The sequence below is a fragment of the Vigna unguiculata genome, chromosome 2 (genome assembly GCF_004118075.2).
Source record: "Vigna unguiculata cultivar IT97K-499-35 chromosome 2, ASM411807v1, whole genome shotgun sequence".
NCBI lineage: Eukaryota > Viridiplantae > Streptophyta > Magnoliopsida > Fabales > Fabaceae > Vigna > Vigna unguiculata.
Window position 1 is genome coordinate 27,448,370 of NC_040280.1, and position 14,492 is coordinate 27,462,861.

At 31.6% G+C, this 14,492-nt stretch overlaps 1 protein-coding gene across 1 annotated transcript; it reads right to left on the reverse strand.

Moving 5' to 3' along the window:
* Positions 1–9,798: 9,798 nt before the first annotated feature.
* LOC114173983 lies at positions 9,799–12,174 on the reverse strand. The gene has a single exon (XM_028058698.1). It carries the CDS (start codon positions 12,028–12,030, stop codon positions 10,042–10,044), a length of 1,989 nt encoding a protein of 662 aa, XP_027914499.1. The 5' UTR covers positions 12,031–12,174; the 3' UTR covers positions 9,799–10,041.
* Between the last annotated feature and the right edge of the window lie 2,318 nt (positions 12,175–14,492).

The window sequence follows — 14,492 nt, forward strand, 5'->3', positions numbered from 1 at the left end:
AGTTTATCAACGGCAAACTAAAATGTACCAAGGATTGAGAGATGTAGTGTGATACGATTCAATGGTATATATAGATTGGAGGACCTGTTTGGTTCTCTTTAAAATATTAGTTAATATAGAAAAACTCATTTTCAAGTTAACAATCTATGATCCAACAATTCAAACCCATTCTAAGCACATCATGAAGTTACAACTATAGAAAAACACAGTGGAAGCATTTTAGTAATTAAATACATTTAATCTTATTCTTTTAGATAAAAGAGAATTTTACGCTACATGAAAACTTGAAAGAAAAAAAGAACATTTTTATCTATGGGATAAACTGAAAAAATTGATATAGAGAAATGTTCACAACTGCATTTTGTCCCCTGTACTTTACGGCAGCATCCTCATAAGCTCGCGTAGCATCCTAATAAGCTCACGAAGCATGCTAATAAGCTCACGCAACCGACAAAAAAAGTAAGAAAAATATAAAAGAATGGAATTAAAAATCAAAGATTTGGGGTCCACACAACAGCATCATGATTATAATCATTCTTGACATTAAAAGAAAAATAATAAACCAGAAAAACAAATACAGCAGTCCAATTAAATTAACAATTCGGACCAAAAAAAAATTAAAAGAGTTGACTAGGATTTTGTGAGATCCAAGTGCACCAAAAAATGACAACCAAATAAACTAAACCAGGTCCAAAAGTGTGTGTGAAGGTTGCAATCAGAAAGATAAACAGGAACATGTCAGAAATAATAATAATAATAATAATAAATATAAATGTGATAAATTGGATCTTTTAATTTTCTCTCTTGTTACTGTACTTGAACCATTCAAGAGAAAAAATTACCTTATTTACCCTTTTTACTCTGAATTAGTACGAGACTCGTGTCTACGCTCGGTCGTTTTTTTGTTGTTTTTTTTATTTGGATTAAATTTTTTTAATAATTATTGTTATATTTAAATAATTATTTATTTATATAATTAATATATTTATTTTTATATTAATAATAATAGATTATCATAATAATAATGATAAGATTAAAAAATAATAATTAGATATGAATTTGTTTGTTTTAAATTATAATACTAACACTAATCGTTTAGTAATATGTAATAAAATAATATTGTTACACAGTTAAAATTTACAATTATAGTTTTGAGTTATATATTATATTAAAATAAAATAAAATATGCATGCAAGTCGTTTTTAAAATAAGATGTAAGTATATTGTGTAATATGGTATTGTACAAAATAAGTACAACATGATATTTGTTAAATTTTTTTAAAATAAAAACACAAGTAGAAATAAATACATGTATATTATATTAAAATTAAATATATATGCACTGGTTATTGTTAAAGTGAAATATAGGCATATTTTGTAATCTGGTACTATACAAAATAAATACATCATAAGATTGACGTTAAAAAAGTAGTTGCCACATACAAAGTTTAAGTTAAAAGTTGAACTCTAATCTCAATCTAAAGTGGCGACTTATAAAAATGTTTAAACTAATAATAATAATAATAATAAATTTAATATCAATGTTAATCCTAATAGTAATAATGTTAATGTCAATGTTAAGGTTAATAATAATAATAGTACTAACATTACTAATACCAAATATATATATATATATATATATATGAATGTAGATGCACAATCATTATTAAAGTAAAATGTAAGCATACTATATAATGTGATCCCATGCATTTGTTTTGATTTTTTATTTTTTAATTTGTACTAAAAAATTAATACAATTATTATTAATTTAAATAAGTTATTTATTTATATAATTTTATAATATAAATCTAATATTTAAATAAATAGTTGATTGATATGAAAAATAATCAAATAAATAATTATTATGTTTTTTTATAACAAATTTATTAAAATTAATAATATTATTTTAATATTGAATTTTTGTGATAAAGTAATATATTTAAAGAAAAATACAATTGTCAAGGAGCAGTAGTAATAATAATAATTATTATTATTATTATTTTAATACTAATAATAAAATTAAAAAATAATATTTAAATATAAATTTATTAGTTTGATGATAGCATGTAATATTTACATTATTATATTAATTATGATCCACCCTTCACGCATTAACCTCTTTTACGATCTACCTTTCAAAATATGTAGAACATTAAAACTTTACTCCATTGCATCAGCTGAATTTTCAGCAGCAGGAACATCACACTTTTCTTCTTTGTTCTTACTGTACAATGTTATCACAAATATTAAAGTGAAAACACATGTTTTATTAAAAACAATTTTAAGGTTAATTCTTAAAATATCCACAAAGTATATACAATACTGTTGTATACTTACATTAATTGATAAGTTTTGTTGTGTTTGAAAAATTCTCTCCTAAAAGCTAGCGGTTAAAAGATCAAGCCACTTGTGTAGTCAAGTGAGTATCTAATATTATTCAATATGAGGCTTATGTATCCAATAATACCCTAACATTTATCAAGCTCATATCTAATAATACTTCTATCTGAAAATGATGTTGGTTTTAATCTGTGATACGATTTCACTAATAAGTTAGGAATTGGACCATAAATTAAGAATCCATTTTTATGCAAAGACTTCCATAAATTAACTACTTTGACATCAAGCTTATACTTTTATACAACCTTATCAGAATTAGCATCATGCTTCGGAGGAGCTTTCCACATACTACTTAACCATGATTTTGCAACCATTGGTTTTATCGAAAAATAAAATTGCCCTCTTTGAGATAAATCTAGCTCCATAACTCCGCAATGCCTAACAAATAAAATATAAAATGAAATAGTTAAAAAAGCCTTAATAATCTTTTACTCATTTAAGAGAAAGTTTATAAAAAATGTTCAAAGCTCAAATAATTGTCTCTAAATAATACCAAGGAAACTATTAACACCATATGTATACATGTATGAAAGGAAACAAAATAATGTATATTGCATTGCTACTTGACAATAAAAAAATTCAATAAAAAACTCTTGACATGATAATGCACCAAACATTTCATACCACACGCTAAAATTAAATTTAAGGTTAGAAATCTACTGACTTTAAAGCATTTCATAGACATAATTGAACTTCACCATTAAGAACCATCTACATGCACACAACTGTTCTAGTTAGCATGCTCAATATTTTCTGTCTTAAAATTTGATTATTCCAACATCCCAAATTTCTAGAATGTTTGAAAACTCAAGGGATACTTTGGTAGTATTACAGGGATCCAAATTCATATCATTGTAGCATTACAAGATACATTGACCCAAACACATTTTCTACTCATCCTTACATCTTCATGAAACTATCAAAGGCAAAAAAAAAGTAGAAAAAGTAGTACAACCTATAAGACATATTGCAATTTCATTGTCAAATTCTGGAACATACTTGAATATATATAATGACAGAAGAAAATGAAGTAAGATTGAGAAGCAAACACAAACATATCCATAGATAAGATGATCAAATCCATAGAATCAATTTCAAAATCACAACCACTCTCTAAGAACATGGGAATAACACCTATAGTTGTTGAGCTAGCCTACAAATTTTTCATATCTTTTACAATGTTCAATGCTTATTGAGAGTAAAAAACTAAAGGAAATAAGACTTCAAAAATTTGAATCCTGCCATGGACCCTTATCGGACCTCATACAACCACCTTGATCTATTTAGTATAAGAAATTATAGTCATAGTTAAACTCCTGATTTAAATATCAACAAATAGCTACACTTAGTCATTTACCTAGTTTATATATTTAGTTAAATTTAGTTCTATGATTGAATGAAATCATATTTATTGGACATGAATAAAGTTTTTATTTTTAAATTCACTAAAAAAAACAATAGAACCCCTTCAGTAACAGCTATGCCAATCCATTCAATGAAGGGTGGGGTTAAATACTTACCTAACTTGGTTCCGATGAGAATTATTGAACACCAAGGGCGTAATGCCTTAGTTTAGGGATCCACTGACAGGAGAAATAAAAAGAACAACTTCATCATTTATATCATAATAAGTGCACAAGTTGATTTAAATGGAAACCATTTTGACTGAATTTTTCACATGAAAGAAAAGAAACAAACCTTCTTAGCAATATTTTCATGGCTAGCCTGATCCATTTCATTTCATTAGATGTCCATAAATAGCATAACCCACTCATCTGCATTCATATATTCTTGAAAGGGACCATCACTTTCATGTGCATCCACCATAGAAGATACCACATTCAACAACTCACTTGAAAAAGCTTTTGCATCATCTCATCACTAACATAGTAGATAACAAACTAAAATATCCATATAAATTACTTTAAGAGCACAAATTACACATTTTTTGTCAGTTGTTCTCACATTACTTCATACAACCATATTTTTAATTTGAATTCAAAAATAATATTGTTAGGTGGCTTCAGTAGTTAAGTTCAAACCATCAGAAAAAAATAAACCCAAGACAAAAATAAAGTCACATAATAGTTGTAGAGTCCAATAATGTATTAACTTATGAAAACCATGAAAATAAAAGCAATACACAAAACTATTCATAAATGAGCCTTAAAATCGTGAAAATAAGCGGATTGAACATTGGTCTTATACTCACCTCTAAAAAAATTGAAAGAGTTGACTAGGATTGATTGAGATCCAAGTGCACCAAAAAATGACAACCAAATAAACTAAACCAGGTCCGAAAGTCTGTGTGAAGGTTGCAATCAGAAAGATAAACAGGAACATGTCAGAAATAATAATAATAATAATAATAAATATAAATATAAATGTGATAAATTAGATCTTTTAATTTTCTCTCTTGTTACTGTACTTGAACCATTCAAGAGAAAAAATTACCTTGTTTACCCTTTTTACTCTGAATGTTGTTCCAAGAGCTCTTATCTACCTATGCTGATGGTAACAGAAAATTGAGATACATGCAAATGCAGATGAAGAATCAATAAGTAGAATTGGAAATTGGAATTTGAGAATTGAAAAGAGTGATTCATGAACCTTGTAACTCCTCTGTAGATGGAGCTTCTTCTGCAAATGGTTTGGCCTCTTTTCAAGAATACTAATAAAAGAATTAATGAAACTAGGCAATATAATTTTTCATCTTAGTCTAATTATCTCTAGTTGATAATAAGAAAAAGTTAGAAGATTAGTCTTCCCTGGTAATGATAAAATTATGTAATCTGAAACACCCCTCTTAAAATTTCTGTAAGCTGCATCATGTAATAATCTGAAACATTATATTCGTCATTGCCGTATCTCAAGTGATGGAACAAAGGAAAGAAAGAAAAACAACAATAATAAGGGTAAATAGTACATTAACTATATTTATTTTACTTTCAATCTTAATTCCTAATTTGTAGATCTAATTTATTGAATTTTTAACAAGATTATTAACTTTTTATTTTTTCAATTTAATCTTTCGATTTGTTGTTGAAAAAGTTTAATTTAATAAAATTAATTTTAATATCTATAAATTTTATAATTTTTTTTCTTTTAATAAAAAAATTTAGTATTTTTATAATTTGAAATCAAATTAATAATTAAACATAAATGTTAAAATAATTTTTTATAATTTATAATTAAAAGCACTTCACCTAAATATTTATATTAATTTTGTTTCTTTTACATTATTACTTAAAACAAATCCCTATTTAAACTTATAATTTTTCTAAAAATATTAAATATATAAATATTAAAAAGTTGAAAAGGAAAAACCTGTTAAAACATAATAAGAAAATCATTCTCTCACAGGCATCTCGTTAATCACCCTCAATCATTTGTTAGTCCTTGTAATTTTTTAGTACATATTTGAGTGTGGAATAAAAGACAATGTTTCTGCCATCAGCATTATTCTAACACCATCATCTAATTTACATCTAATTTTCCGCCTCATTTTGAAGTAGATAAGTTGGGGATTTGGAAGATTAAAAAAATATAAAAATATAACGTTCTTCCCTCATGTCGGCTACTTAGCTATAATTTAAAATAACAGCAATAAATTAGACAACATCGTGTCACAAAGCTCAGGCCTTTTGCCACATAATATATATATATATATATATATATATATATATATATATATATATATATATATATATATATATATATATATAATTGCCGTATCTCACGTGATGGAAAATGATAATAATAAGAAGAAAAAGATAAATAGTACAACAAATGTAGACTATAAAAATAAAATTATAACTTTAGCATAAAAAAATAACATTAATTTTGATTAAATTATTTACCAATATATATTTTTGGTGAGAATGTTCATCACATTACATAGTATGATTGGGTGTTTCTTATTATTGTGTTCTTGATTAATTTCCTGTTATGTTCTTGATTAGTTTATATTTGGAATTTGTAAATATAAATTACAAAAATTTACCATTTTTCTTTCTCGAATTGTTACATATTGCGCAGTTAGAAACTTAAATTAAAAAAGAAAAAACATTATTTTTCTTTATTTCATTAGAGAATAATAGATATTTAAGAAATTATGAGGGTGCCAGAATAAAACATGGGAGTTCATGGAGCAATGGCCACTTTAGAAATACTGAATATTTTTTGGGCCATATACAATCCGTAGATTAGTCCGAGTTTAAAGATGAAATGGATTTTATTTGGACTTTTACTATTTACACTCTCCCCATTTTGTCTACTTTCCTTTATTTTTATTGCCAAATATACTGTTTTATCCAACAAAGGTATAAACTCTTAACCCTACGATATTCCCTCAATTATGATTGTTCTCTCAATCCGTGCCAATTTTTTATCATCTCGCTATTGAAGATACACAATTTTTACCTTAATTTTGTTTGAATGTGACTATATTGAATTGGGTTTTCTAACAAAATATTTTTTAAAACTCTCCATATCGTATCCATACAAGTAACTTGATTTTTTATTTATTTTAGAAACAAAATTGAAAGGTTCTTTCGACAACAATTCTAAATTAAATATTTTTTGAAATGTTATGAATTTTTTGTGTGAAGTTATTACAAAAATAATTTGCATAATTTATTTTTTTATCGGCAAAGTATAAGTGTTTATATATATAGGGAGTACTTGGGATACTCCAACCCATATACAAAAATATATATAAAGTGTTCCCAGTTATTCTATCTTTATATATCAAGATTAATGACATGTACATTTGATAACAAAGATCCTTACCAACCAAACAAATAAAAGTGTTTATATCACATTTAACTCATAAAGCAATATAGATTTATGTGTGCATTGCTAGGGAAGCATATTCAATAAAGCATACAAGAATCGTGTTGCTATACTCCCTACATGTTTCCACACCTATAATTTATGTGGTTGGTTTACCACTCATCACTTTCTCTTAGCTATGATTCCAGGACTTTATCAAATTATTCAATTGTCTTTGTTTCCATATAGAGGTTTCACATGGTGCTCTTGGAAACACATTGCATATTTCTTCCGTCACATCAATATCCCTCGTTCATTGCTTGTTATTTTCCTGATTATGCCTTCGACCTGTGTTCATCCCAATTGTGAATGTTTTAGCAATCACCATTTGACATTGTAATAGCATGCCTTCTCCTTGTTTTGGGTAGTCTTCGATTGCCCATTCTTCCAGTCTCTTCTGGCCTTTATATCCACACTTGTATCCAAACAAACTTGGAATATATTTGTTAAAATTCAACCTCTCCCCCTCCCTCCCACCTTCCATCTAACCACCCACCCCACAAATGTTCTTACCTTTATAGTCCAATATTTCTATGGTTTGCTATGTTATAGATCCAATGCAGTGTATAGGACACATGCACCAATCCGAAAAAGAGAAGCTTACCTTAGTGCTTTTATGTTTCATCCATGCCTACACTCTTAGTTGAGCCATACAAAATATTTCTTCTGCATCAGATATGGCGTTGTTAAACACAACATTGTTCCTATGTTTCCATATACTCCACATGACAGCCACCCATTCCCCTTCCAAATTTCATTCCCTTTATGGTTGAGTTCCAATGCATGGAAATGTAGAAAGCTTTCTTAAGGCTTACTATAGTGGACATTCAAGATCCTTACCCATTTGTTGCACATGTTCCAGACTTAAGAGGCAACTTTACAATCAAAGAACAAATGACTTACGCTTTCTTCTTGCTCTCCACAAAGGGAAAAACCATAATTATTCAATAAAACTCTTATACGTCTAAGGTTTATCTTTGTAGGTACTCCCTTTAACATAACACGCCATGCAAAAAAATTGTTGATGGAATAACTTTAACCCTCCATGGGCTTTGAAAGAATTGAAGTAATTCTCCATTGCAGATGCCTTGCATCTTTTCATATGCTGATTTAACTGTATATTCCTTATCTTTCCCATCCATCCACTGTAGACTATCAACTCATCTGCTATCAATATTTATCCTCTTTAGGTCTACCATAAAAGATTGAAATAAATTCTTTTCTCATTCAAACCATTCTCTCCTCCATCCAAGATTCCATTCTCACTTATCATTTTCCCACTTCCCACATTCGTTTATGGTTCTTTCTTTTTTATTTGAAATTAAATATAATCTAGGGTAAGAATCTCTAAGTGCTTTCTCCCCTGCCCATACATCTTCCCAAAACTTTATTATAGTCCCTGAACCAACTCTCCAAGTCACACTTTCCTTAAACCAAGTTTTTTCTTCACCTGATCCACAAACCTTTCATAGATCATTCCACCAATGAGATTCTCTTTGTCCACACTATCATCCAAGCTTCTCCATGAATCATATTTTGAATCTAAAACGTCTTTCCATAATTCCTTTTCTTCTGTGTGTAACCTCCACTTTTACTTAACCAAAAGTGTTGTATTGAATTTGTTTTCTTCTGTTTCGTTTTGAAAAAGACAATAAAGAGTTTGTTTATGTAAATAAACTCTCGAAGAAAGAAAGAAAAAGGGATTGTAGATGGAAAGAAACAACCTTATGTTTTCCTTTTTTGTAATATTGGCACTTACAAATGTTTAATACTGATCCAACATATACTAGCGAGAGAAATCCCCTTGTTGAACAATGCCCAATAGCTATGCTTTGGTCCAAATGTCGCGTGGTTTTGCTGACACTTTTTCAAGCAAGCATTTGACCATTGTCTTCAATGGGAATTACCTGCATGTGGCATATGTATGACTAAGACTAGATCTTTTGTTTGACTAGTTAAAACTGGTACTTGGAAACCAAAAATTGTGGTCGTGTTTTTAACCTCCACTAACACTAACCAATGGTGATAGTTCAAATTTTTAACTGCATCTAATTCTAGTTTCATCTTCATCGAATTCACGATTTCCTATGTCATAAGAAATTAAATCATAGATAATTTTCTAACGGGAGAAAAAAAGATTTGACGACATATATGCGTTTCATATAGCCTCTAATTAATTTCCATTATACCTGATTCTTGGTTCCACTTTTCAAAGTATAGTCCATGTATGAAGTTAACAATATTTTGGTCTTGTCAAAGCAATACAATGCAACGATGGAATCAAACACATTGAATAAACCTGACGTGGCTTGGATTGAACTGGTCCAACTTTAGCTTTCGAATCTTTGGTCCACGATCTATTTATTCCCTACTTTGTATTCACCCCGAAGCCCGACGAATCATTCAAACTAATAAATTATTCTATCTTCACTCTTTTTTCCATACAGAAACAAATTACCTCAAAAGATAAAAAGTGAAATACTCTGCTTGTGTATGGTCTCATTTCATGCTTAATCAAAAAAGGAAAAATACTTTAATCATTAGAAAATTAGGAGAGACGGTAACGATAATTATTCAAAAACGACTCGTTAATTTCTCGTACGTGACACCCTTACATTACAGTTATGTGCAGCTTAGAATTGAACCTGAGATTGACCTCTGTGGGGTCGGAGTAACAGTGGGAAAGGTGGAAGAGATGGATGAGGAAAAAACAAGTATGTAAGTGAGTATGTGTAGAGAATGAAGAGAATGGTGGAAGAAAAAAGAATGAGTGAAAGGGTGAAAAAACTTTACAAATTGCACTGAAAGCTAGTGATGTAAATGTAGTTGATGGGATCCTCTGGGGCCTCTGGACTGGTAAAGCTCCAACTTGCTCTTGGAATCGAGCAAAAGGGCCTCGAGTGTTTGGTTATGGGCCACGAAAGATTGCTTGGAGGCCCATTCGATGACTCCGAGGACTTCGGCCTGGGCAAGTTCGTCGCTGTCGGGAACGTGCATTGCAATGTAGGAGAGAAGAAGCAGCGCCGGAATCTTAACCATCTCTTCCCCAAAATAGACCAGCTGAATCAAGTGTTTAGCCCCGCCGGCGCTTATAATGGCCTTGGCGTGATCCACGTGGAGGTAATTCTCGGTGCAGGCGAATTTCGCCAGTGCAATCGACGCCTCTCTTGTCACCTCCGCTTCCCTTTCGTCCAGAAGCCTCACCAACGGCCCAATCATCCTTGTCTCGGTAGCCTTGAACGTTCTCGCCAAATTCCCAATCGTCTTGATGCACGGAATCAGAAGGATTGAATCCGAATCCGCTTTCTCGATTATCTTAACCACTTGATCAACCACCGCTTTGCAAGCCGGAGAGTTCGGCTTGAACGCCGATTTCCTCAATTCCGGATCTTTCTCTGCCACCGCCGTAATCTCCATCACCGCCATCGCCGAATTGTACTGCACGGCCTCTGTTCCTTTCTCAAGGAGAACAGCGAAACACAACAAGGCTCGTGATTCGGTGATGCTACGACAAATTGGGGAGTTCCCTTTGGCCAATTGCCAGAGAGCCCTCGCTGCCATTTCCTTCATGTAAGACTTAGTCCCAGGATCCTCCAGATCCCTTCCTTTCATGTTAATCCCCGAATGTGAATAGTTTCGCTGGTGATTCTGATTGTTGTTTCCCAGTTTACCGTCATTACCAACCCCATTACTCTTGCTCTGATTATTCTGATTGGTTTCGTTTCCTTGCTTGTTGGCAGCGTGCATTGCGATTGTGCTGGTGATTACTCTGTGCAGATTTCGCGGTCCTTCACCGAAGGGATGTGGGATGCGTGTGGGAATTTCGGCGTCGTGGTGGAGATTGTGCTTTCGGAGATTATTGTTGTTGGTGTTGCTACTGGCGACGACGAGGGCGTGGATGGAAGTGGGTTTCTTGCTGACAATAGCGTACTTACTGTGTTCCTCAACAGTTTCGAAAGCGAGGTGGCCAACCAGTAAAGTCACCATCTTGTGCTGAGCGAAAAGGTCCTGAGATTTGGGGTAATTCGCAGCGAGTTCCGACACGGCCCACGCCACCACACCTTGCACTTTCATAGGACCTTCCTTCAGGATCTTTGCCAGCACCGAGCACGCCCCAACGTGGATCATGTGCTCCACGCTCTCAGGGTCACGCCCCAACAGACCCACGGCACGTGCCGCGTTCTCTTGCCCTTCGCTTTTCCCCTCCTTCAGAAGCTTCAGCAGGGGACCCACCCCGCCCTCCTCGATTATCAGCTTCCCGTAGCGCTGGCTGCCGCTCGCCAGAGACACCAGCGACGCCGCTGCGTCCGACCGCTCCTCCGGGGACCCCGTGTGGAGGACGGCGATCTGCTCCCAGATGAGGCAGAGGATCGGCTCGTTCGCGGCTATCGGAGGGAGCCCACCGAGATACTCGCCGCCGGCTTCGCCGGCGGAGACGCGGAGTAGCCAGGAGACGTCCCCGACGGAGTTTTCAAGGTGCGAGGAGACCTTGCGGAAGGCGGCGCTAGGGTTGAGTGTAAACACGCGCTTCATGAGAGCGTTGCCGCGACACTTGAGGACCAGGGCCAGAGCCTTGTCGAGGACCTGTTCTGTCTCATCGATGATGCGGCGCGTGGGACGCTCGTAGAGTTCGGAACTGGCACGCGCCGCCTGACGGAGCAGCGCCGCCAGCTTCTCCGTCTTGGACTTGAGCTCGGCGCATTCCTGTTTGAAGGAAGTGGCCTCGTCGGCGGCTTTGGTGACTTGATCGGCGAGTTGGATGGGTTTGGCCAATATCTTCTTGACTATGTCCCCCATGGGAGCAAATCAACATGAAAAAGAAAACACTATGAAATGGATCGAATATTTTTGTTTTCAGGCAGAAAGAGTAATGAATGGTTTTTTATGGTTGAAGAAGCAGAGGTTGTTTTACGAGGTCAAACGCAAACGCCCTTTCCATCTCAGTTCTCTTTTTATAATAAACAAACGCGGTCTGCTTCTCGTTAAGCTGTGACAACCAGACACGTCCTTTTCTTTATTAATTTGTGTACTAAAAAAGTATTTTTTATTTTTCGTGCTTTTGAAGTTTGATCTTAACCTAGAAAGGAATCTACCTCAGCAATCAGAGAGATTCACAGCTGCCTTTTCCCACAAAATCTGTACTGCGTACTGAACAACCACCGCACGTACCAATCTGCACTTTCCCTTTTTTTAATTTGTGTTTGGTCTCATTTGAGTTTGTATTAGGATTCACCCTTCACTTATCTCTTGTTAATTTATGGCAACGGGTAAATGTGATTCATGTGGAGCTTCAATCCATGTCAAACAATACGTTTGGACCCTTCGATCCAACCAGTACTGCTTCGAATATGTTGTAGATTTTATATCATAATAATCTAACTAATTTTATGGACCCTACACACCAATTCCTTTTTATCCTATAGTACCTATATAATCCAATAAATACGTTAAGTAATATGGTGTAATAAATGTAAGGGTTAATTATGTTTTTTAACCATTAATTTTTAAATTAATTTTAAAATTAGTCTATTTTGAAACTTTAGATCAATTTAGTATTTCATTTTTTCAAAATATATAGATTTAATCTTTCTAATCAAATTTTGTTAGATTTTTTTAATGTTTTGTACGCATTTCAGGATTGTATTTGAGTTATTTATAATGTTTGACACATTATTAAGATATTTTTTCAAAAGCTAAATTGATTGACATCTATATAAGGTAAATGAGTATCATCTAACTAATTAAACCAAATATATAAATAAATTTTTTATAATAAATTTTGGTTTCGGGTTAATATAATCTCAGCCACATGAATACATATATAGTGATTTTGATTTGCGTTAAAATATTAAACATTTAAAAGGTAAAGAAAATTTAAATGTGTTTATTTATTTATATTTGACTCAAATATTTAATTAGTAATAATTACATTCAAACTATTTTACCAGGAATGTTTCATTTTAATACTTTGAAAATTTTAGTAATGATACATATAGACACAGTCAATATAGAATAACTTTGTTCCCGGTCAAGTATTATTTGGTCAGCAAATTTAGATCTAAAGTAGTTAGTGTAAAGGTTTTTCAAACTACTGGTAAAACAAAGGAAAACATATGCAAAGGCATTTTAGCAGTTCTTTATGAACTTATTTGACCTTTTCAACGTTATTAACAGAACATGTACATTGTTTTCGTTAGTTAGTTTGGTGTCCGACCAAATTAAAATTAAAAGACGAGTTGAGAATGAATAATAAATGTTATTATTATTATTATTATTAGTTTTCTTATTTTATCGATTTTGTTTAATTTGAACTCACTAGTCATAAAAAAAATCAATAATGTGACATTTAATTATAGTTATATTATGATTAAAATAAAATTATCAATACTTTTTTAATAATTTTAATACCAAATTATGAAGTAGATTTAGAAATGACAATGAGTCGGGTGGGATACAGATAGTGCATACCCGCAACTCGATTCGTAAAAAAAATTCATGTGTTACCTGCTTGTTTACCCGTCGGGTACCCGTTTAAAAAATATCCGTAGATTTTTGAAAACTCACCATAAATATTTAAAAAAGATATATATTTTATAATTTGTTAAATAAAATTATGGAAATAAAATAAAATATAAATTTATTTTTAATTTTAATTTTAATTTTAATTAAATTTAATGTAATAAAATATAATTTTAATTTTAATTTTAATTAAATTTAACTTAATAAAATATAATTTTAATTTCTTACGATTAACGAGTATCTACGGATACGAATATAATCCATGTATCCGATCCGTTTATAAGCAGATATTAAGATACACAAATAATAAACACTCACAAACACTAACTATTCGCCATGAATTTTTTCTGCGAATATATGCATGCACATATGTTTTTGTCATCCTTATATTAGATTATCTTTCGTATAATAAGTATGTCATAATAGAATAATAATAGTTGAGTGGTTCATTCTCAAATGTAAAAAAATATTATTATTATTATTATTATATCATAACTATTAATTAACGATTATATGTAATTTTATAATAAGTGATTAACCCGATAATAAGTTGTGATTTCGTAACAAGTAATTAATCAAACAATTTAGTAAAAAGGTAAACATATTGTTATTTTTTTAAATTAAATTACTTCATGAAATCTTTTAATGGATAATGGGATGAAGTTGAATAAAGGAATAACTAACGAGTACGATATTTAAAAAAGACAATTAAGCCAAAATAAAAAAGTTAGATTACTTTT

Bases quoted from the DNA above. Each gene is read 5' to 3' on its own strand.
- LOC114173983 (XM_028058698.1), bottom strand. From the start codon at position 12,030: ATGGGGGACATAGTCAAGAAGATATTGGCCAAACCCATCCAACTCGCC.